Consider the following 25087-nt stretch of genomic DNA (forward strand, 5'->3'; position numbering starts at 1 on the left):
CACAAAGTTCCTTACTTTTTGTGCTTAGTTTATATATATGATAGTAGGATCATATCTCTTCTAATGCAGGCCACTCTGCACATGTAATATCTACCAAATCTGCTGCAGAGCTTTTGTTACAAACAGTATAACAATGCAGCAATGCAGCCCTGCTCATACAGTGCTGCTTGTTCTGATCCTGAATCAGTGATTAAGAGTCAAAGAGTAACTTCTGCCTCCAGACTGCTTCTGTGCTGTCTGTCAAGGTCACTGTGTCAGTGTGTGTGTGTGTTGTTTGGTGCTGGTGGTGGTGGGTGGGGGGGGTATGCGTATGGGCTGGTGGCAACTTGCTGAGGAAGCTGAACAGAGGAGTGGAGAAGAAGAAAGAGGAGAGAGAGAGTGAGAGAGAGACTACTGCAGTGCGTCTACACAGAGAAAAAGTGAATACTGAATACTGAAACCTCTCTTTACCTCCACCTGCACCTCTCTCTCTCTCACTCACGCACTCACCCACTCTCTTTCTCTCTCTTTCTTTCTCCCTCCCTTTTGCTCTCTCACTCTCTCCCTCACCCCCTTACTGTGTCTCTCCCCCTCTCTTTCTCTCCCTCTCCACCCCCCGCCCCCCTTCCACCCCACCCATGCTGTCTAAGCGCAGTATTTTTGGAAAGGTGTGAAAAATGGTGTGATGCAGAGATCTATCCATGTATTTATCTTCCTGTCTTATAATTCTGTCACTCTTTGAGCTCCTGCCAAAAATATATTACACCAAGTTACCAGAAATAGCAACAGGAGTAAAAGAAGGAAGGGAATTCAGTTGAAAAGTCAAGGATTTCAAACGACAGCAGCTGTGCAGTCTAATCATCTGTAGACAGATAGTAGAACATTTCACTTTTACCCCAAAATAGATGTAACTGTAAATAAGGGCACATCTGCACTGCACTGGGTTATGTAAGCCTGTGTGTGTGTGTGTGTGTGTGTGTGTGTGTAGGTGTGTGTGTGTGTGTGTTAGCACATGCTGGATAACAGTGGGAGTGGCGTTGCAGAGGGTACAGTAACACGCCGTCACCTCATCCATCTGGCCTCTGCTAATTAACACTGCTGCAGGAGATGTGCACACACAACCACACACACGCACGCACGCACGCACGCACGCACACACACACCTCTGACTGAGAGCATGTGCAAGACAAGAAGCTGAGAAGAGGAAGAGAGAAGGACAAAAGATAAAGAACGACACAAAGAGAAGGTGAAAAACATGAGGAAAGAGGGAGGAAAGAGGAGAGATATAGAGATTTGTGTCTCTGTATTGTGTTAACTAACATGTACACCACCTGAGAGAAAGCCACATAGCCTAGTTTGTAGGGTTTATTTATAAGCTTGTAGATGGTAAGCATTTCTCTGAATCAGATGTGCTCTAATTGCCAGCTGCTCCAGCTGTTCTAAGTGAAGTTAAGTCAGCTGTTTACTATGCCAATATTTATGCTTCACTAAATTAAACAGGTGTCGCTACACAAACTATTTCTTATGAAGAGCTTAGTTATTCAGGGTCAGTTCACCTGAATAACAAAAAGACATTTTCATTCTTCCCTCTGGAGGCATTTCTCTATGCACACAGTTCTGGTTTGATTTGTCCAGAGGCCTGCACAATGAAGCAAGTTCAACTTACTCGGGATATCTTTTGTTTATGTGGCTTCACTGAGCTTAACATTGACCATTCTAGATCACTGAAGCTGGTTATCAACAGGCTCCATTAAGTCTTGGTTTGTCCATCTGGCTTTGGCGATGTAACCCGATAAGAAGTTACCTGAAACCTGAAGTTAAGGCCTTAACCCCAAATCATGCTTCATAGTACAGGCCTGAGGTTTTAAGATAAAACATCTGGAATTTAGTTATTTTTAAATAGAAAGATTAAGGTGTGCAAGTCCAGTGGCAGTGTGTTTGTGCAGAGGGCTGGGTAGTCTGCCTCACAGTGTACTTGTTTATGTGCAGGCCAATTGTAAGGCAACATGGCTGAGAGCTGAGACACACCTGCACAATTAAAAATATAAATATCTGAACAGATTTAGACAGTTCAACATGTAGAAACAAAGTGTTACTGCATCATAACAGTTCATCTTTAACAAGAACTGGTAAAAAAAAAAAAAAAAAAAAAGTGGCAGCGACAACTTCATAGCTTCAAAAGAGAAACAGGGTTTGTGGCTAAAATAAAAATCCAACTTCAGTCTTAGTTTCCTCTCAAGGTTTTCAACATGTTGCTGAGATGACAGATATTCATCCAGATACCTAGATATTTACAACAGGTCACAACTTCTTTTGCCTTTCTCTGAGCTGCTACAGGACACTTGTAGGAACCAAAATTCCATTTAATTAACTTTTCTCATTAAGTTGTCACCTGCCTAATGGTGGCAGTGGCAGGAAATTTCAGGGGGGTCATCAAAACATTCGGCTTCATCCTCTCAGGACAATCAGTACCCACAGCAAATTTTATGAAATTCCGGCCAGTGCCTCTTGAGATGTGTGCTTAGATACACCAGCCAGCATTACCATCTTTTAATCCTGCAGCTAGTGGGGCAAAAGCCACTAATCAGAATGAAAATGTAAAAAGACATCAGCCCATGGACAGTGTCTTGTGTTATTTTACACTGCCTCCAGTTAACACAGCTTTTCATACTACAGCTATTGTTTCCATCATTTACACACCTTCAGGTTTGTGTTCCAGGGGAGCTTTTAAATACTTAATCACCTCAAAACCCCAGGGTCAGTCTGATATGAACACCCCCCCACCAGCAACACTACCCCCCACCCCTACCCTCCACCCCAAGCAGGACTAAATCCCCTCCAGCTGTTGGAGCTGACCTTGCCTGCTGACCTACCAAGGAAGTAAATCTCAATCACCCTCACCCTCTGAATGATCCTCACTTCTTTGTGTAAACACCTCTTGTCTGGTACCCTCTCCTTGACATTCTTCTCACCACTGTCTGCAGTTACATTAGCAGGAGAGGATTTAAAGGTTCAGTATCACTAATGATGGTATATCTCCTGTACTGTTGGGTGGTTGCACTGGGTTGTACTGTGACAAGGGGCTGGCTGGGTACAGACTCCATTCATTCAGATGTTCAGAGAATTTACAGAGCACGAGAAATGGAAAACTGATTTCAATTTGCCATTTGATTTTTAATTTAAAAATGAATCTGATACAAGGATGTCTACGTATGAGACTTGGTTTGGCAAAGACTCCCAGTTTAACAACACAAACCTGTTTTTTTGGTGTTGCTGTTTGTAGTCAGCTGTGGGATTTTGTCTGCAGATGCTGACTGTTTGTGTTGATTGTGTTTTGTTTTAGAGCTCCATCTGAAAATCAGCAGTGCACCAGTGGCTGCCTGACCCCATCCTCAGGGGTAAGTCTTAAAATTTTGGGAACCTTAATAACAGGTCTGACGCTGTAAATATTCTTTGAGGGCCTCCCTGTCAAGCTCCAGGCCTTGAATCATTTAAGAGGCACCTGCTTAAATTCTACTGGATGACTGACAGCAGCTATGATGAACATAAAAAAAATGGAAGAAGAGGCAGATTAAAATAGAAGAATCTGTTCCATCAGAACAGATGCAGTTATGCTTTGCAGGGAGACTAAGAAACACAGCTGAAACACCTCCTGTGTAGACATAATTACTTCTCACTGGTGTAAGCCATAGTTTTCAGGTGCAGAGGGAAGATGTCAAAACTGCCTTTGTTGTTGCATACTTCTCCTCTAAGCGTCACAACTCTGCTCACATTAAACTACTTTGACTTTTACAACGTTTATAGTGACTTTCCGTGCACTACCAGTGAGATAACTGCCATCCCAGCATAACCTCAAAGTGACGTGATGGATGAAATATGTTAAATTCACCCCAAGCCTTCTTCTGTTTTAAAGTGACATAACCTACTACCAGTGTTTGCTGGACTTTGCTGTAATTGGTGGTGTAAAGCTACACTTCACTTTGTCTTTGTGCTGTGCATTGCGACTCACCTCGTTGGTGGTGTTGCTGCTGATTGTGTGAAGAAATCATCAGAAGAATGTCTATTTTAGGGTGTTTCCTTGATCAACAGGCTCAGTCAGCCATAGCAGCTGGTGTCTGCTGGTCTAAAGCAGCTCTTTGACCGAATTAGTATTTTATGGTTACAGTAACTGAAAAACTGGTGACACTAGGTGGCACATGAAAACGTGACATGTTACTGAGGAACAAGGAACAACCTAATGAATTGTTAATGAGTAGTTCCTGAATAACTCTGAATCAGGAACTAGTAGATAATGATGAGTCCCAATGAAACAGACTAGGAGGTACTATATTAATGTAACATTAGGTAATGATTGGTTGATAGGTATCTGTAAAGTGGAATAACGACCTCTTTCATTAGTGTAGTGGTAGTAGTTAGTTAGTTAGTTAGTTAGTTAGTAGTGTGAGTAGTTCCTGCTTAACTCTCCGCTCCTTAATTACTCATTACTTCATCTTTTGCATTTGCAGCACCGAGTAAAGTGATTTATCACAATGAGTAGTTACCAAATAGTCTCTCATTACTTTATGATTATCTGACCACTACTACTCTTGTGATGTGTGTGTGTGTGTGCGTGCGTGTGTGTGTGTGTGTGTGTGTGTGTGTGTGTGTGTGTGTGTGTGTGTGTGTGTGTGTGTGTGTGTGTGTGTGTGGCAGTGTTATTGTAGTGTGTTCCACTGTGCAGCAGTGTATAAACGATCAGGGAGAAATATGGATACTGTAGCTTGTGGGTCACCTTAGGGTGCCATCTATCCACCCAGCCATATGGATCGATTGATGGAGGAACATTAATCTGCAGAAGCCCTCGTCTGTAGCCTTGACAGGACAGCACTGATCAGAATAAGAAATATGGAGCAACCCACCCCTGGCTAACACTGGCATTCTGCCACAAGTGTGCACACACACACACACACACACACACACACACACACACACACACACACACACACAAAATAAAAACGACACCACCCTCCTCCTATCTCCAGTCTAGGGTGTCACTGACACAAACAACCTTCACTGTACAGAGAGCAACAGACAAACACTCTTACAGTCTTTGTCTCCACTCTGAGCTACTGTCTACAAGGTGTGAAGACTCAACTCACGCTCCTTAAATAAATGAAGACGTTAGCACTCAAGGTGAGATGGGCCAGAAACAGGCTGAATGTTCACAATTGTGCAGGAACAGTCAAATTCATCTACATGTACAGCAAGTCAGTGTTTTTTCTGATCTAAAACATATCTTTCACAAGAGCTGCATGAACATGATGTGCAGATAAACTGTTTCTGTTTCAAATGAGTGGAAAAGCATTTTTAAAAATCAGAGCCAAAAAGATAGATTTTGAATTCAAACTCCTTTAAGTTGATACTGAACAACACAATGTTTCACTGGATAAAATTTACACTTATCAACTAAAAGCGCTGTATTGGTGTTTCTCAAAATCTTTACTCTTTACTCACAATGATCTGAAATTTTTTTTTTTTTTTTTTTGTCTTTGGCCTAAATGAGGGTCTGAGCTCACCTTGACAGTGTAGACTGAGGGTAGAGAGAGAACATGCAAAAGGAAACTTGAGAGTTGGAAAAAGAGGGCATTGTGTTGATGAGCTAACATCTACAATGAGTTTGTAAAGGATAAAAAGAATATGGAAACTCGCATTCTTCCAGTAGAGCTGTTACTTTTCAAAACTTTATAACAGCACTGGAACACACCCAGTGCTGTGGGGAACACATGTGCCAGCTGTTGCTGTTGCTAGGTCAGTGCACTGATTAGCAATGCATAGCTAGTGGAGCAAGAGGAACACTGACTGTGTGAGGTAGTCTTCAAACACTCATAGGAACAGAGCTGCATAAGACATGACATGAACTGATGAGCTGCTCATGGGTTGAGGAATCCTAATAACTTGGTGATACTCTATGGTCAGTAAATGGATGGAGTTCATTTTACAGTAAAAGACAGTAGTCTTTTAATAGTCTACATTTAACACATTATGTGTGTCTTATTTTCTACCTTTTTCTTCTTCTGTGTTTCTTATTATTGTCATCAAATCCCATTTGCAGACCCAGATGGACAAATACCTCTTCTTCCTCTGAGCCAGAGAGCTTCATTGTCTTAAAAAAAACTATTAAAAACCAATCACTGAGCTAATACATTGTTGCTTTTGGTGTTTCCATTAGATGTGATGACAATAAGAAAAACCAGCGCTATTCTTTTTATGCAGCACTACATACTTCTTTATCTTACCTTTAGTTTGTTGTTAGCTGTGTTTTTATAAACATTTAGATGTTATTCATGCTCTGTTGTTAGGATGTAACAATCAACCTAAGATATTAGGTGTTTCAAAGAATTATGGACAAAATAAGGAAGTGTACATAGAAATGCACACACTGCTGCCTTTGCTATCTGTATGCTGTCAGGTGACCTTGCCACACCTTAGCTTTAGCTGAATCAGTGCCTCTGGGCTGTGTTACAGTAATGACGACCAGAAAAATAGTACAGGATTGATGATGTGTTCCACCAGATGTGTGTGGACAGAGAGGCTGCTGTGGTGTTTGATTGGTTTATCAGCAGCAGATCCGCAGCTGCCTCTGCACTCCCTCACTGACGCCTGGCACTGAATCTAATACTGCTCCAGTCCCAGGACAAATCCATCAATCTAACACACACACACACACACACACACACACACACACACACACACACACACACACACACACACACACACACACAAGCTCCATCTGAGTAACATATCAAGCAGCACTGTCACTATTACATTACATTCAAATATTCAACTCTCTTTCTTTGTCTGTCCCTGATTCTCACACACATGCCCAAAGGGTGCCTGTCAGTATCAATAAAGTCATCTCTTGATCTTCTTGTCACTATGATCACACACAACACACACCCACACACACTGCATCTGGCATACACTCCACATTACTGCTGAGAAAGCACAGAATTATAAAAAGGTTTGTTAAGCAGTAGAAGCAAACACAGGTAATAGAAACATGTTTTTTCCTTCTTTTATCCTTCAACTGTATAAACAAATGAATGGAACTGAGCACGATGGACACAGCTCCAAGTGGCATTCTTATTCAAACCAATGAAAAGTTCACCTGACACAGTCAAATGAATCAATCAGCTTTAACAAAAATTTCCTCCACCTACAATGAACATTGCTGGTGGCCAGTAAACCTGACCAATGTCCCTCTGCACAAAGTCCAATAAATGATACGCAAAACTCATCAGTTAATGCAATGACACCACTTCATTTAGTTTGAAACTGAAACAACTGAAAGACGTTTGGTTAAAGGAGTAGTGATTTTGTCAAATAAACCCACAGTCTGTGGGGCTTTCAGTGCATGCTGACACGCTTACAACACACACGGAAATATACTGATGTTCAGCAGGTCTAATGTTTACCATGTTCGCCATCTGTGTATAAAGAGTTAGCGTGCTAACTTTTGCCTTTTAGCACTAAACACAAAGAAGGTCTGAACTTGATGGGAATGTCACGTCATAAACCCGAGAGCCGGACGAATGAAGATTGTTCACGTGATGATGAAAAATCAGCACAGATATCCCCTCATCCTGAGAGGAACATAGATATATGAGACATGTCTCTATTGGATGCACAGACATGAAAATGATCTCATTGTCATAGGATGACGGTTACTTAAATGACGGTAACTAAATCAGTTTGTTTGTGGTTAAGGTTGTACTTTATATTTTACTCAAAGAAATACAACAGTCTCCAACAGTACACGGGGATGCGGTGTCTTCTGACAACACTCAAAACCACAGTAACCTCTACGGACCAAATATGAACATTGTACACTTCCACTCACCATACCACCTGTCACCATTGTAAAGACAAGTAAATGCAGAAATGTATACAATATAAACATACTGTAATATCAACCCAACCAATCCAATTAAGCTGTGAGCAAGACAACACACACACACACACACAGAGTGAACATTTAACACACATACTACACTGTATCCATAGAAGCCTAAGACATCATGTCACCAAATAAGAGTGTGTATCCCCAGCAGCTCACAGAGGCCCTGAGCCCTGCTGCTGCTGCTGCCTTGCTCCTAAGCACAGCAGCAGGGTGGTGGAGGTGGAGGATATTTGACTCTACCTTGCCCTCGGTCCAGCAGAAACAGATGTTACTGGAGGTACTCAGGATATCTGAAATGAAGGAGCAGATGCCGAGACGCATGGTGATAGACGACAACAATGCAGGAGAGATATACAGATAAAAAAGAGGAGAGAAAGAGAGAGATGCAGGAGCTGTTGACAGAGCGGAGACTGTGCAAGACTGAGGAGGAGGGGCGGGTGTGTGTGTGTGTGTATGTGTGTGTGTGTGTGTGTGTGTGTGTGTGTGTGTGTGTGTGTGTGTGTGTGTGTGTGTGTGTGTGTGTGTGTGTGTGTTGGGGGGTGGGAGGGTGGGGGAAGAGAGGGCGGAGAATGGCTGCTCTGCTCTGCTACTGCTGCTGCATGCAAGACTTCTGCAAGTGTGTTCCTCTGTGTGTGCACCTGTGCATCTAATGGTCTAATACAAAACAAGGACAGAATTAAAAAATCCTTTCTGCTCTCAGCACAATAATACAATAAAGTTTGAATCAATTAATTCAGTGGATTCACCCAATGGAGAGCAAAGCAAATCCATGTAAAATTATTTGTGCAGAGTTCAACTTTTGTGATCTTGACCATGTGTGTGAACTTTACACACATGCACATGGGTGTAGGTTTAGTTTCAGAGGTTAATGCTTTTCCTGCATCTATCCATCCATTTTACAGGTCTCAGACGCAGTAGTGCTTAAGTAATCAATGTAGCCCAATCTTTCTTCTCATTTGGCATGTCACCCACCTCCTCCTGGGGGATCCCAAGGCATTCCCAGATTCATGTCCCCCCAGTATATTGTTGGTCTCCCCTGGTCTGTCTGTACAGCTGACACCAGCTGCCCTGTGAAGGAAACTGATTTTTGGCTAACTGTGCCCAAAGTGTGAGTCACTTCCCAAAGCTCACTATCATAGTTGAAGACTGAAATGCAGATTATCTTCACTACAGCAGTACAGAATTAGCAAAATGACATCATTTGTCTGTGCCAACCAAAACAGTTAATTAACAAGCACGGTTAATTGAAAATCAGCCAGTCAACATATGCAATACTGACATGAAAACCAGTTTTTTTTCCTTGTTCAACTGAGTGTGTTATGGGACTTGTCAGTCCAATTTGTCTGTTTTGCACTAACAACACCACGTCAAATTCCTTGTATGTGTAATGTGTAGCAATAAAGTGTTTCTGATTCTGATTCTGATTTCTGTGCACATCAACCTGTCCTGACAGAAATATCTGATTGCAAGCTTATTTAGGCCCCTGAAAGAGCATCTTTACATTACTAACAGAGACACTCCTCTGTACTAACCTACATATGCCAACTTTGACTTCACCAAGTTTTAAAGACCAAACTGAGCCCACTACCAATCAAACAAGGAGTGATTTTTGTTCAAGCTTACAGATTAAGACATGTAAAGAACCAACCTATCACCAGTCAAACGTGAACAAATAAGAGTAACTTCCAACAAGAACAAAATATTGCATTTACACTGAAGTTAGAGATCAGAAATACATATAAATATATCCATGAAATTAAATTTTAATAGTAGTCCTAGAAGAGGTACCTGCAAGACTGGATTACCCCCAGGGCCACAGATTTACTGATTATTTGCAAATTTATTTGGGTCTTTGTACCATTAAAGCACAGTACGGAGCCATTAAGGGTCTGAAGGATGCTCCTGCTTTGTTACCTGATCTTGGGTCTTGCCAAGTGGCCCTGTGTCAAATGTCATTTAAAACAGTTATTATTTCACTTTGTATTGTTCTTAGATTTGCATTTTCTCTTTTTTTTTAACTACAAACTGAGTGATACACAATAAGCCTTTCCTCTCCACACATTTTAAGGTAAATCCAATCAAAGCTATCTGGTATGTAGATATTTGAATATTAATAACACCTACTTTGTATTGTTGATTTGTCATCTTGAACTTCATGTCAATGTCAAATTGTATTGCACCTCCCTTAAATAATCAAGTGGCAGTATTCCAAAGATGAAAGTTATCAGACTATTTACAAAATGAAATAATAATTAATGCTTTTCCTCCAAACACTGCCTCCTCTCTTCAAAAGTCTCTGCTTAAGTGCAAATTTGTTCTACTCCTGCTCAAAACTGTGTCCGTACTCAGATACTGTTGCTTACACAAACGTCCTGAGCTTCAGTTTGAGTCCTTCATCTGCTCTTGAGATTTCTGCTCTTGCTCTTGGACTTTTGTGAAATTTTGCTGTCAAAATTCCCCAACCAACAGAATTCCAGGTATGACGCTGATTGATGAAATGATCACTGTCTCCTTGTGGACACGCTTGCTTTACTTCTCACAGTGTCCCTTATGGCTGGTTGCTGTTTAATAAGGTTCAGTGGATCACTAACCAGCATGGATCGCCCTCACTTCAAGTAAGTATTGCATTGTCACGGTGTTATTACTTTCCTCAAATTTAGTTGGTAAAGTCATGTTTGGGAATACATCTATGATAACATGCTTCGCATTCAAGAGTTAATTATGCAAACACTGACGTTAGGCAACAAACTACATAGTACAGTTAAGCTGTTAACATCCCATCATGGCTGAGGATGTTACTGCAGGATGTGATCAGACTGTGTCAGCAACAACAATCCATCCACAGTTAAACAGAGACGGATGTTATAGTAGGACTGTAGAACATAAACCCCTCATTACAAAGATGAAGGAACATCTGAGAGCTCAGTGGTGCAGAAGCCACAGGCCCTGGTCTACAGAGATGTGGCAAACAGTGGTCAGGGAGTCACCCTTCATCCTTTTCTTCATGAGTGGACGAGTACATGAGTGATCCCTCACAGTGAAGGAATCCAGTGGCTCTGTTATGCTGTGGGGGGCCATTTTGCTGGCGTGGTTTGATTCCACTAGTCCCCTTAGAGGGAGGGGGCTACTGTAAATTAATACACAGTTGTTCTGAGTGATCGCCTTTATCATGTGATAAAAATCTGTCTATCCTATTGGGAAGGGTCTCTTGCAGAATGACAGTGTTTCCATCCACAGGACAGGAGGGCTCACTGAATGGGTCTGATGAGCATGAACAGGATGTGATTTCATATGCTGTAGCCTTCACAGTCATCAGATCTCAGATGACGAAATTAAGAAATATTCCTCTCAAAAACCGAAGTGAAATAGTAACAATAATAAATACAGGGAATGAACGGAAAAATTAACAAATGCACATGTGTAAAAAGAAATCCAGTTGTCCAGTGATTGAAGTCCATAGAGATCATGAAGAAACAAACTGAGGCTCATTCTGGAGTCTCATAGTAACAGAATGGGTGACATCACATGCTGCTGCTTGATTCATGTCATTGTTTCAGACTACATTTTTATATTATATTAAGACTTGAAGTGCATTTAATATCTGTGAAACATTACTGTTTTCATGTTTACTGCTTTCATATTTGGTGCATACTGTGTTTTTATCTTGTTTTAATGTAGCACGGCAAGTTGTCAGCTATTATTTTTTAAGCAGTCGTCCCTCATAATGCTGCTCTGAAAATTATGCAAACAACTGAATATTACAATGTTCTTCAGTTTTGTTTGGTTTTTAAATAAGACAACGCGATATTGTAGAAATTCCATTAGCAGGGGTATTCTCTTTGTCAGTGTATTAAAAGTTGCCATTATGCAGCTCTGTAAGCCAGTAAACATGCAGGGAGCTTGCATAAGCAAAAACAGGTAAGTGGTTGAAAGGTTGCAGAGGACGTTAAACATTAATGTCTTCTTTTGATTTGAAGTTCTGCAGGCATCGTCAACAAAGATGGATTCTCTATGATTTCTTGTCCATGGCCGGATTCCCATGCATTCACATATATACTAATTCTGCTTAGTATATAAGTGAATGCATATATACCCACACACAACACATATGTGCACATACACACTGACACACACACACACAACAGCAACAACAACTCACCGTGCAGGCTTCCAGAGTTTACGTGGTGGTGGGATCAGCTCTCTCTTGTTGAGGGGGGCAACTCCCAGAGCTGCCTGCATGATAGTAATGAACTTCTTATACTTCATGTTGCTACTCAGCAGTGCTTTAGTATCGTAGCAACACTTGCCAGTCAATCACTTCACCTGCCATGACTCCTCAACTTGCCTACAGTAGGTCCACCCTTCCTGTCACTAGGTGTTTGTGTTTGCAGTGCTGAGGAGTCGAGCACATCGTCGTGAGTCCTGAACAGAGGAGATAGAGCAGCAGTGGAAAAAAAGCCAAAAGACAAAACAACCGTGTACAGATTTGTGTTGAAGCATTGCCGTTACATAATTCACACAGAAAATCCCCCTGCAGTAGGATAATAGTGGCACTAACCCGCTGGGGGCTTAAAGTGATAATCCGCCTCATCCCCCTGTTTTTATTTTTTTTGGTGAAAACTTTAGTCAGCATACCACATCACAAATATGCTCTCTGCAGAACCATCCTCAGTAACTCAGTAACCTCAGCAACCCACCATGTCCCACCCAAAATTAACAGCACGGCCATATTGTTGAGCCCTGAAATGGCACACACACTCGTATGTGAGTGAGCCGAAACTGTGGCATGATCCTAATCATGGCTCTACTCTGGATGATGAGGACTGGTGTTGTATGATGGGGCAGTGTGGGGTGTATCATGGTTATGTCATAAGCTTCTGTGTGTGACCTGGTTCATCTGTCACCATAACATCACCACAGTGTGGATCAAGTCTGGACAGAACCAGCTATTCATGGAAACTGAGTAGATAATGTTGTGTTGGAGAAGCCTTCTGGTTAAAATGTGTGGTGTACAGTGTGTTAACCAAGAAAAGGAAAATGTCACTAATAACCTTTGCATTTGTTCTTTTACTGTGTATTTATTATTATTACTATTTCATAATTGTTTTCTGTCAAGTCAGTGAATTTTATTCGGATAGTGCTGAATCATAACAGAAGTTATCTCAGGGCGCATTAGAAAAGAATCATCTTTTACTGAGATCTGATGGCAAAGATCTCTTTTATACCCCATCAAGACTTACTGATGTTCTGCCCTTATGTATCTTATTTCATTTTATAGAGGGGACCATGAGGCATACCCGTAGCTCCTTGAGTCTTCAAAAGTAGAATGGGAGGTAGATCCTTCAGCTATCAGGCTCCTCTCCTGTGGAACCATCTGTCAGTTTGGGCCTGGGAGGCAGACAACATCTCTACATTTAAGAGTAGGCTAAGAACTTTCCTCTTTGATAAAGCTTATAATTAGAGCTGGCTCAGGCTTTGCCATGAACCATCCCTTAGTAATGCTGCTATAGGCCTAGGCTGCCAGGGGACTTCTCTTCTCCCTCTCCATCCCTTTCCTGTAGTTTTGTTCTTTCTCGTTTCTCTCTTGACCTCTGCTGTCGCTCTCTTCAGGTTTGTCTGCCTCCAGAGCAATAGAGTTTACTGCCTACTGCCATTATTAGTATCATCAATTATCATTATTAGTCCTATTATTAGTTTTAGAGCAGGTCTAGACTGTGCAAGATTTCAGATTTTGTAATGGTCGGACAACCTGATTTATATTCTGATGTGTGAAATGCCACTCACATTTTTTTGCTTTTGTGGTGCTCCCTAGGCAAAGATGTGAATGAAATACTCAGAGTTACTGGTACTTATGTGGACAAATCCTGCAATTTTTACAATGATTGGCCCTGCTGTCGTCAACTTTAGTCTATTTATGTGAGCCACACCCTTTGAAGTTGTGACAAGCTTGGCCCAGTAATGATCCACAGACAGTTTGGTAGCAATCTGACCTATGGTTTGGGAGGAGATGTCAACAACGTGTTTAAAAAAAAAAACAACAACAACAACAAAAAGCGTATAATGGTGGAAAATCCATCATGGCAGACTTTTAGGTGGAAGAGGTAGAAGAGCTTTTTTTTGTGGGAAATATTTAGTTTAGATGTGAGTCAAATCTGAAGTAAATATGATTCATTGTGTAGGGGGGCTGGCCTTTCAAATTTTTCACTTTTTTTGACTGTTGATCACAGCACCATCATCATGGAAGACAGCACGAAATGATAAATAGGCTATGTCCACATGCAGCAGTCAATATGTCACTACAGATTTTGTCAATACAGATTTACTACCTCACTGATCATGTTCCCTACATTTGGTGAGACTCTGTCCACCAGGTTCTGAGACACACCTTTTTATTGTCTGTGGTGTCCCCAGTGGGTTGGGCACTAAACACTCTAGCGTTCCTATACCCAAACAGGGACTGAAAATAGTGGCGGTTTTTTGGCATGGGCGAACCGGGCAGCCACCCAGGGCAGCATCACATGGGGGGGCGGCACAACCACATGAAAAAAAAAAAATCATCTGCACCGTTTTCTATTATCTATCACTGTATCACTGTGTGGGGAATGAGCAAATTGGCGCCCCCTGCACCTGCTTGCTGAGAAGGTGCCATGCTTAGAAGCTGTCTGAGGAGGGGAAAGGGGCGTGGGAGAAGTCGTACCTGAGGTCACCCATGTCTCAGGAACGGCTCACTGGTCTTGCTGTCATCAGTATCAATCACTCAACAGGGGAGCAGATTTTGTATGATGACATTATTGATGATTTTGCATCAAGGAAGGCCAGAAAAGTCAGGTTTTAGTTTTAGTTTTTGTTTGCTGCTCTTAGCACAATAGTGTTATAATTAGATTTCCTTTAGTGTGTTTTCATTTGTGTGATGAAGGATTTGTGCTATTCAGAATATTTATTATATATTTTATTTGTATATTATATATTATTATATATATTTGTATTATTCTAAAATAAAATTATATTGTTTTTATTTTATATTATTGCTATTCTCTGCTGTTGTTATGTGTGATTGTGTATATTTTTGCCACTTTTATGTATATAGAGTATATTGATTTAATTTCTGATAACTTTAATTTTTAAATTGTTTTGGCAATGCTGGAGTTGGAGATTGTTATAAATATTGTTATAATAAAACATGGCTGTTCGTGGGTTAGGGTTAGGGTTGGGGGGGTGCGCTCGGAGGGGGTCTTGCCCAGGGAGTAATTCAATGTAGAACCACCTCTGACTGAAAATATCTACCCAGATTTACGATGATTGGCAAAACTGTTAATGAGTCATGGCCAATTTCCTACTAATCCACTCTTTGTGCCGTTTATTGATCAATATCTTGAAAACTAAATAAGCTTTACGCAAATTTTGATCAGCTTGGTTCAGTGATGATCTACAGAAAATTTGGTAGCAATTGAACCTATGGTTTAGGATAAGATGTAAAAAATGTGTTTTTTAGAAAAACTAAAAACAGTGGACTTTTATGGTCCAAGAGGCTTTCTTTTTTGTAGTGTCTTTCTTTTGGAAAGCCCTTATATTGATCAAAATAATTAGATTTAATATGGATCCTAAATGGCAGCATCCCTGCTAGCACACATCAGACCCAACTCTGTTGCAATCAGCTCAACCTGCTCCTGTTAGCATTAGCAGATTCTGGTGCAGAGGAAAACATTTTGGACCAGGAGGTAGCCGTTCAGTTGGGCATTGCTCTGGTGCCCATGAACCCTCCCCTTACTGCCAGTATACTGGATGGCAGACTGCTGGCTTGTGTCACTCATCAGACAGAAGTCATTACTCTTCTCCTCTCAGGTAACCAGCAAGAAATTGTCCGTTTTAACACAATGCCAGCTCCTAAAACTCCATTAGTGTTGGTTCACCCCTGGTTTTAAAAGAAACACATTCCTCATATCACCTGAGCTGCTGGGAGACTTCAGGGTTGGAGACCCTTTTGTCACTCATATGCCTGCAAAGTGCGTTGTCACCACCAGATGGAACCCACGGAACTGTGTTCAAAAGAAAAACTACCAAATCTGTTTAGTGTTGGCTGTATAAGGATATTTTAATTGTTTACTAATGTTCAGTATTTGTCCTACCATCTCATGTGAAGACATATTTTATATGATTACAGCTGTGTTTTACTATACTGTCATTGATTATCTCTTTACACAGCGGCCTCCACTCATTGGGTGTCTACAGAAGGAGTTATAATAGTTAACAAATACTTTAATAAATGCATATCTGCAACAACGACCACATTACAGTCTGTTGTAAACCAGCTATTACATGTTTATATACTGATTATGAATACTAAATAGGTTAAAGGGGTAAAGTGTCACCAGTTGCTCACCTCAAAATATGAAAGCAGTGATGTCATGTCTCAGTGTGATGTATCTCTGGTATATATGGTAAGATACATTTCCCCAGCTTGAGGGCTCAGTAAAGTAATAAACTTAAACTTTTATCTACTTTTAACTTTGTCCTTTTCATATTTAAGACATAAATAAATCCATAAATCCCATGTAAACTGATCAATACACTGATCAGCCATTCAGTCACTGTGATCACAGAGTCACCACTCAGCAGTTAGGGTGTGGAGGGACAGAGCAGATCAGGACAGCTCAGAACACAGACCACATAACTGAAGCACTGTTAAATAATGATGTCACTTGTAGTGATTGGACTGATTAGATGTGGTTTAGGGATGTAAAGCCATAGCTAGGATTTTAGAAACAAGAGTGCAGTCCTCCCTGACACACCCCACCCCTCCCTAGAGCATAGAGTACTCTACAAGTACATCAGTCAGAGTTCAACCAGCTAAATATTTATCTCTCTCTGACATTTACGTGTCTGCTTAGTTAAACAGTCACCAAACTAGAAGATGCTCTTGTGTTGCTTTGCTCTGTCAACGTAATGAATGGATTAAACAACTCTTATATCACTGAAAAGGGGGATTTGGCTGATATTGAAAGAATTAAAAGAGAATGATTACAATCAGCCTATTACCATAGCTGCAAACACGCTGCCATCAAAGCCAACAGTCTAGAATATGTTGGGTTATAACAGACCCCCTTCAGCAAATGACCCATTTTACCATCAACTCCTCAACTCATCAAATCCTAAACAAGTGTAATCACAAGAAAAAACTGATTCATCGGGGCCATTCTAATTTGAATAATCTAAAGAGAAAAGAATAATTTGAGACAAATATCACCAGAATTAGTTCATAAAATTATAAACTTATTTACTAATTAACCAAAAAGAACAATTTGACACATACTGGCTTATGTGATAATTTAACTGGTTGCAAAGGAAACTGATTAATAAGAGATTCAAGGGCACTGAAGCAACTCAAATCAAGAGTTTTTCATTGCATAACAAAGGGTAAGCAAACTGACAGAGAATTTAATGAGTGATTTGCACAAGGTAATAGTAAATCAGTCTGGAGAAATATTGATAATCTTACAAGGAAGGACCAGGAATTTGCAGGGAGCTCTTCAGCCCTAAGCACAGGGGATATCATTCAAACACAATCCTGCTGCTGCTGCTGCTTGTTTTTAACATAGTTTGTTCCTTGAGTGTGTTCATGAGTTAGGTAAGAGCTTTACAAAAAGGGGACTGCACATTTTTCCTATAGATACTGCTAATCTTAACGCAGGCAATTTAGGTTTCCGTCACATGTGGATGGGCTTCAGAGCAAATCATTCCACTGATACAGCAAATCAAATGTAGGCCTCTGAAGCATTTCATACAGTCGTGATGTTCTTATTTCTAAACCCTCTACATTTCATTTTTCATCTAAACTACTGCAGAGGATGTTTTCATATTTGTCAAATTGCGCAAAGCTTACAGACTAAATTGCATTCAGTTGCACTGAACCTAAATATTTTGGCATAATAACGGACCCAAATCTTACAAACTGTCTTTCTGTGCAGCTGAGACATTTATGCAAGCTATGATCCTTTCTCAGATGTCCTGTTGTGTTACTTGGTGGTGTCAGGCTGGAGTCTTTGTACATACAAATCTTCAAAATTCTGGATAAAAAAGCCAATTCAGTCTCATCATTGTGGAATACTGGAGAATTATCATCAAATATCATTTTCTGAGCATTCAAGATTAGATTAAGTTCAATCAAGCTGGTTCAAAGAACTCTAGAAAATCCTCAAAAACATCCTCTCTCTAAAGCACCCGTTCATGTTTAATATTGTACATGGTCCCTTCCAAATAAAATGAGTATAAATTAACAACAACATATAGAAATTCTGTCTGCTAGTCTCACAGGTCATCAGCACTACAGAACATGAGAATATTCCTCAGTGACTCACACATGTTGTTGGGGGTAAGAAGTTGTTCAGAAGAAGTGAGACGGTGTCAGTAATTTTACCAGCATGGAAACAGGCTCGTGTTCACTGAGTGAACAGTGTAGGACACTGAGGACATGGAGGAGCATGAAGACTGAATGTGGCTGAGTTCCACATCTGTTCCATGAAAATGTGTCATTATCAGCATGAAATATACACGTACACTGTATTATTGGAGAGCATATAGATCAGAATAGAGCAGCTCACGCACGCAGGAAACTATCAAGAAATACATTAGCTGATGCCGGAGGTGTACATTTGTACTATGGCTCCCATTTCACAGTTCTTCTGTGAGTCCCTGTAGTTCAACCACAGGCAGGTCATTAGCAGGTGTGGGGGTTTTAGGAATAGGGCAGATTAGAGAAGTCCATGTTTTTATTGAAGATGATGGAAAACTCTTTGGAAAGGAGCTGGTGGAGGCTAAAACCATCATGAGTGTACACCCAGTTTTCACCTGTCCAGTCGTAGCGCTTTGGCCCACTGCAAACACAAGAGGAAAAAGAAATTTCAGATGTGGACATTTCAGATTTCTCACAGTTTATTTCCATGATGCTGAGGACCTCTCACTTCCAAATCCCTAATGTATGCATTTATTTATGTCCTTTTATTTGAACTTCACTTTTATGTTTTAAGACATTTGCAATGAATAGTTATAGCACTTTGTAAAGTGTGTGAAGACAAAGACAGCAACAAATGAAATGCATCATTGAAAAGTAGTTTTAACTGATAATTACAGCATTTGCATCAGAGATAAAAGCCAGTCCTGCAAAACTTGACCTGGTGCATTAAGAAAGTGGAGACCAGAAAAGAGCCAGTGTTATGTGTGTCTCACTGAGCCAGAGGATAGATGGATGGATGCACAAACACAAGGACAGAGGGACGCACACACCTGCTCCAATCAAACAACAGCAGCAGGCGTATAGAGAATGGAGCAATCAGCCTTTGTGTCTTTAATCATCGACAGTCGATCTGATTGGGGTACAAGCCTCATGCCCCAGTTCACCAAGACCGAAATGTAAAGCTCAGCATCAACCTCCTCTGCCTCCACCATCAAGCCAGCTAAAAGTGGTAGCTTTGCTGTTAGAACTGGTGGTGAGCCTGAGATCAGACCCCACCCACTTTCAACCTACAATGAAATGAGTGACAGTTTTACTCCTCTAATAGTTTTCCCCTCATTCCTCTCACTTTAGGTCTAAAATTGCATGGACACAGAGAGCAGCGATCTGCAGCAGTATGGACAGCCCAGTGCAGAGGAGAGTGCACAGATAGCTGCAGACCCTGAAGCAGGTGACTGAGAAACACTCTGTAATGGCGTGATGTGTGTGTCATACTTAGTGGGTGTGGTGTCAGATGCGGTACAGCTCCCCACTCTTACCTGGTGGGAGAAGAAAGCCAGATCTGTCTGTTTGGTGTCTGTTTGTTGATGACATAGGTGCCATGGTCCCCGCCCACCTTCACCGTCAAAACACCGCTCTGCACATGGACACAACACACACATTTAATAAACCATTTCAACCACAAATCCTATAGAACAGAACTAAACATCCTAGTAACACAAACACACAGCATTCATCTTTACATAACGATCTGACTCACTATTTTACCTTCTGTAGATGTGCTGTCTATTTTACAGATCTGAAATTTTGAAATGTTCTTTAAGAGTCAGACGTTCACAAGCCCAAAGATGTGTCTCATTTATCTGATCTACACTCAGAGAAGGCTTTGTGAATATAGGGGGAGGGAGAGTTCTTTCATGCCTTGTTCACTGAATCATTGAATCTGTAACAGGGATGATCCTCCTCAAGATGCAGGATCAGGTTTGAAAAGCAGCACAGGTAGAGAGCTGACTGCTTCTGTTTGATTATTCAAAAACAATTTATTCCAGGAGAGACTTTCTGCAGTGTCACAGCTCTCTGCATTCTGCAGTGTGTGTGTGTGTTGTTTATCGCCCCTTAAGTCACTGCAGCCTGTTGAAAAACGGGGTCAGCTGCCAAGATCAGAACACTGGCCAATCAGTAAGAGCCAGCAGAGACAGCCAACATCCAACCAAAACAAATTCAAAAAGACAAAGCCGGCTGCTTCATTAATCACCCTTTCATGCACCAGGGTGGGGGTGGAAGAGGGAGACAGGGATGAAAAGTGAAAAAAAAACACACAACAGTCTTGAGACCGTCATAACATCCAGCACTTTAAAGTTGTTTCATCTGCAAAATATCACTGAAAAAGGTGTAAAAACCACTATCATGTAAAAAATTGTAAAGGTGAAGACAAGAATAGAAAAGGTCATGAGGTGGCAGGACTGCCAAGGTACCAGGCTTTCACTTGATCAGGGTCCAAGGCTCCTGTTTTATTTGCTATATACTGAAGTCAGTCAACTCAAGCTGAAGCTGAAGAATCTGAACCATCAATTAACATAATGTCAAAACACAGGCCGAACTTCCATTCATGAGTCTTGAATAGTTTAGACCATCATTCCTTTTCTTATAGTGCTCATTTAGTGGCACATTGCACTGCTCCCCTCAGCTTCTCCGTCAAGTCCATCAGAACAAGCAACACCCAACCATCCCCAGCCCTCATTTTAGAAGTAAAGCCAACAGTCAACTTAAAATGTTCATTTAAATTGCCAAGTGTGTAGTAAACTGGCCACACACAGTCAGTTAATCAAATGTGAGTAAGCAGCATGTGGCTCTGCTTGATGTCATCTCATTTACACTGTTTGGTTGATAACTTCAGTGCAGGATTGCTTTTTTTTTCCAGTGTAAATCTTATGTTTAAAAAGTCTGTTTCTGTGGATTCACCCTGCACTCTGTCATATAACTGCACATGACAGTGAGGAAAATGTTCTCATAACTGATAAATAAAAACTACTCCCCACTGTGGAGAGAAAGCTGAAGCTGCTCTGAGTGGCTCTGAGTGGCCTCCTCCTCCCTGGTCCTCTGTCCCCGTCTCTCCTCCCCTCTGACAGGGATCACTGTCTCTGTACAAATCCATGATTTACAGTTTTTAAGCCTCCTGTCAGATAAACTAGATCTGGCTGCCAACAAGAACAACAGGCTTGAAGAGTGTTGATTCCACTCTGCAAGAAATCAATAAGGCAACAGAGATCAGCCACCAAACTACAGGCAATGTCTGAACAAGCTTCATGGAGTACACACAGGGAATGGGCTGTTCACAGGCGACACTTACAGTCTCTGCTGGAGTCTCTCCACCAAATGTTAACAGCATAGACGGCAGGATAAGGTAATTATAGTAGGTATAGTAGGTCATTTTAATATTCATGAGTACACTAATAATTAGCCTTGGTTCTGAATTTATCTCATTATTAGATCCAATTGGCTTCTCTCAGAGTATAAATAAACCCACTCACTTAGCATCTTCTAAGCTGGTGCCCATGAATCTATCACTCGTCAGTATGAGAACATTTACATATGCTGCAGTTAGCCGATGCTCCACGGCGACAGTGAACAGGACAGAGGGACTTACAGAGAAGACAACATCGTAGTCTGCTCCAGTGAAAGATTCATCTGCGAGGTCTTCGAAGTAATCAGCCAGAGCTCCCAGTGTCTCATCTGCCAGCTTCTCATATACTGCCTCTGACAGCTCTCTGTTAGACACACACAGTTCCACGGTGGCTTAAACATTTGATGCTGGTTACTGATGTTTGAAGATGAACAGGCTGTGGGTTACCTTATCTGCAGAGGGGTGGGTTTCTCCAGCTGAGGTAGTGTCAGATGGATGTTTTTCCTCCACCTATCATCATCAGCTCTGCTCTGACAGAGGAGCCACTGACACAGAAAACCAGAAAACAAGGACTCACTGGTTAGTGCTTAGTCACTGGTCAGAGGTTGAAATCCACCTTCTTTTTATTCTTTGTCGGGTTTGTTGGACCTGGACCTGGTAGAACTTTAACTCTTAACTTTATTGTTTATTTCAGCTTCTTCACCTAAAATAGATGACGCAATGTGAACCACATTACGCTTCCAATTTGCCTTGGTGCAGTGTTGTTGGAAACTGCGTGTGGTGGAATCAGGGAGAAGACCCTAACAGTTAGTAACTAAAGCCGTGTTTAGTCCGTGGAAAACCTTAACGGTCAAACCTGTGAACCGGGTCTGGAAGCAGGACTCACTCTGTTCGTGGGGCGACAGGAGGGCGCGCGGCCTGGCAGCGTGTGTTTAGCGAACGCACGAACCCCCGGGAGCTGAGACAAGCTCCTGAGCTGAAACATGAAATAACCTTAATAACGTTAACTAATAATAACGAATAAGAATGACAGCAGCCGGTGTCGGTGCGCCATGCTAGCTGTTTTGCCTTAGTGAGCTTCGCTACCTGGTTAGAGAGGCTCCTGGTTCTCTGCGCAGTCACCAGGTGACATATTTGTGAAGAAACACAAGGAGCTTTGGTGAAGAACAACATGCTGCACCACACACCGGCAGCTTGTTTGTCTGGTGTCCTCTATGTCTTCTTCCTTTTCCGCCTGCTCTCCTCCTGCTTCGTGTTTATTGGTTGTCCCTACCGCCACCTATTGGGCGGGAGTAGCATGTTCAGGACGCCGTCACCTACTACGTAGTATTTGGGTGGTGTCAGTGCTCTGTTGTACTCTGGTTGTACTTCTATCAGCTTCATTCATTTCTCACAGGCTGTGGTCCGACCAGCAACAACACACCTACTGACACATTCACCTCCGTACAGGGGCTGAAAATAAGTTAATTCTCTCATGAAAATACCCTTAATAAAATCCACTCACCTGTAATATTCCACTCCACTTAAAAGACAGACTGAACTGAAAGGATGAAATCAAAATACTGAATCCAGCATGTACAATATAACTTTCAAATGCACAGTAACACTTACCCTTATTGAGAATTTTTAGCATAAATACCTCTGATATATAGGAATTCATGTTGCAGGAAATGTGACATAGGAGGAAATAGTATAAAAAACAATGCGAAAGACATCACAAGACAGCCACCAAAACAATAAACATGATACACAACACAATATACAGTATGTGACACTGTCAGACAGAGTGGAAGAAGATTATTCTTTACAACCTTAAAGATACTTAAGAGGAAATAAAGGGCTAGATGTTCAGGCATTAATCATGCACACGTCACACTTTCAACATCAGTACCTGTACTGGTATGAAGGTTACTGTTAAATGAGCAATTTAAATGATATATTCAAATATCAAACAGTCTGAAACAGTCTGTACAAATGTGTATAAAATAATAAAGAAAAACAAAAAATAATACATCAAAACAAAAAAAATAAATTAATAAATAATAGCACCACAAGACTCCTAGAGGTGTCCAGTCATCTACAGGAGTCCAGCTGATGGAAGAGCCAGTCTGGATACATAGGTCCATTTGGATGGCTGCTAGTTTCTTAAAGCATTCTTTATTCCCTACAGCTCCCTACAGTCATCATTTTATCACTGAAACAAATATCCAAGATGTCACTGTTGTACATTCCTCACATCCTTAATTACAATAAGTAACATGTTCATACCATGTCACACATGAACCTGAGTTTTCCCATACTGAGAGTGTGAAGAGGAGAACAGAGATGTCTGTTAACCCCTGCAAAACTTCAGACCAGCTCACACATTCTTCATGAATTTGCCCTGCGGCCTCCTACCAGCTCTTAGCCAATCAGCGTTCTCCCAGCTGGTGAGATGTGCTGAGCCCTCATCTGATTGGCTGGTAGCTTCTCTGGTGAGGGCTGTGCTCAGAGAGATCAGTGGAGTATTTCTGCCTGAGATCTCTCCTGAGGAGAGGATGTGGGGAAAAGGGGAGAAAGTTAAAGCCATGAAATCTTATTAGAAATGAAACTTTCACTAACCCACAGCTGTCATTCACAGATTAGACTCAGTTGCTAAAACAGTGTTCCTGAGCTCAGCAGGGCTCCTGCTGGATTCCCACACTCCACTTTGAGATCTTAATATTTGCTGGAATGACTCCACATAGCACACTGTGTGTTTTATCCCAGCAGGGGCCAAAAACAAAAACTGTGGGCTCCCACTGAGCCTCCGTGTTTCTCACTCTGTGTATTGTGTATGTCTTAGTTGTGTTAGTGTACTAATCAATAATTATGAACCTACATTTGAACCTCTCTAGAATATTAAGTAACAACTACCCAGCTGTGGACAAGCTGTTTGCTGTTTGCATTCTGCAAACAGCAAACTTCAGTAGGGTCAGTGACCTTACTGTAGGTCATTCAAGTGTTCGCCTCCCATCACATGCTGCTCTCCTTGCAGCTTGTAATGAACTAAAAGTATCTAACTGCCATACCCAAGAATATTCATTTTATTCCAGATTCATAAATCATATTCACAAATAGACTATCTGCTATCAAAATGCTTTAATTGAGAATGTGTTAAACTCTCAGATTCAAAGTATTATTATATCCAACCATGCACCTCTGTCAGTTATGTTCTCAGCTCGTTAATATACACAAGATTAAACAACAGGGAGTCAACACTTCTCTTTTGAAAGATGAAGAATTTACCTCTACATTAAGAGAAAAAAATGTCTGAATGTATTGTCAATAATCTAACTTCAGGTCCATCTGTCCAAACAGTATATGTGAAGCTTTTAAAGCCATGTGCAGAAGATAGATAATATAAAATATATATAATATATATATAAATAATATATATATATAATAAAAAGATTTTAGCAACACAACACATGCTCAACCCAAAAAATCCTACACTTAGAAATTCCGTATTACTGATAAGATCTGACTTGTAAGCAATTGTACATGAGGAGACATCATG

General features: G+C 41.1%; 1 protein-coding gene across 2 annotated transcripts; it reads right to left on the bottom strand.

Annotated features, from left to right (window-relative positions):
• Positions 1-17167: 17167 nt before the first annotated feature.
• Positions 17168-22775, bottom strand: fxn (frataxin). Of its 2 annotated transcripts, XR_005894262.1 has the most exons (7): positions 22636-22775; positions 22436-22525; positions 21997-22094; positions 21793-21913; positions 19685-19782; positions 17850-18789; positions 17168-17751 (listed from the first exon to the last, which is right to left on the bottom strand). XR_005894262.1 is itself a non-coding variant. In XM_041041355.1 (6 exons), the coding sequence occupies exons 1-6, from the start codon at positions 22720-22722 to the stop codon at positions 18651-18653; spliced, it is 633 nt and encodes a 210-aa protein (XP_040897289.1). In that variant the 5' UTR covers positions 22723-22775; the 3' UTR covers positions 17168-18650. The 2 variants fall into 2 exon arrangements, 1 of the variants encoding a protein (XP_040897289.1); XM_041041355.1 differs by having other exon boundaries at positions 17168-18789.
• Between the last annotated feature and the right edge of the window lie 2312 nt (positions 22776-25087).

This window comes from Toxotes jaculatrix, chromosome 7 (assembly GCF_017976425.1).
Source record: "Toxotes jaculatrix isolate fToxJac2 chromosome 7, fToxJac2.pri, whole genome shotgun sequence".
NCBI lineage: Eukaryota > Metazoa > Chordata > Actinopteri > Toxotidae > Toxotes > Toxotes jaculatrix.

Bases quoted from the DNA above. Each gene is read 5' to 3' on its own strand.
- fxn (XM_041041355.1), bottom strand. From the start codon at position 22,722: ATGTTGTTCTTCACCAAAGCTCCTTGTGTTTCTTCACAAATATGTCAC. The intron at 21,914-21,996 runs GTAACCCACAGC...TGTGTCTAACAG, and splicing joins CCCACCCCTCTGCAGATAAG to AGAGCTGTCAGAGGCAGTAT. The intron at 18,790-19,684 runs GTAAGAGTGGGG...TTGTGTTTGCAG, and splicing joins TGGCTTTCTTCTCCCACCAG to TGGGCCAAAGCGCTACGACT.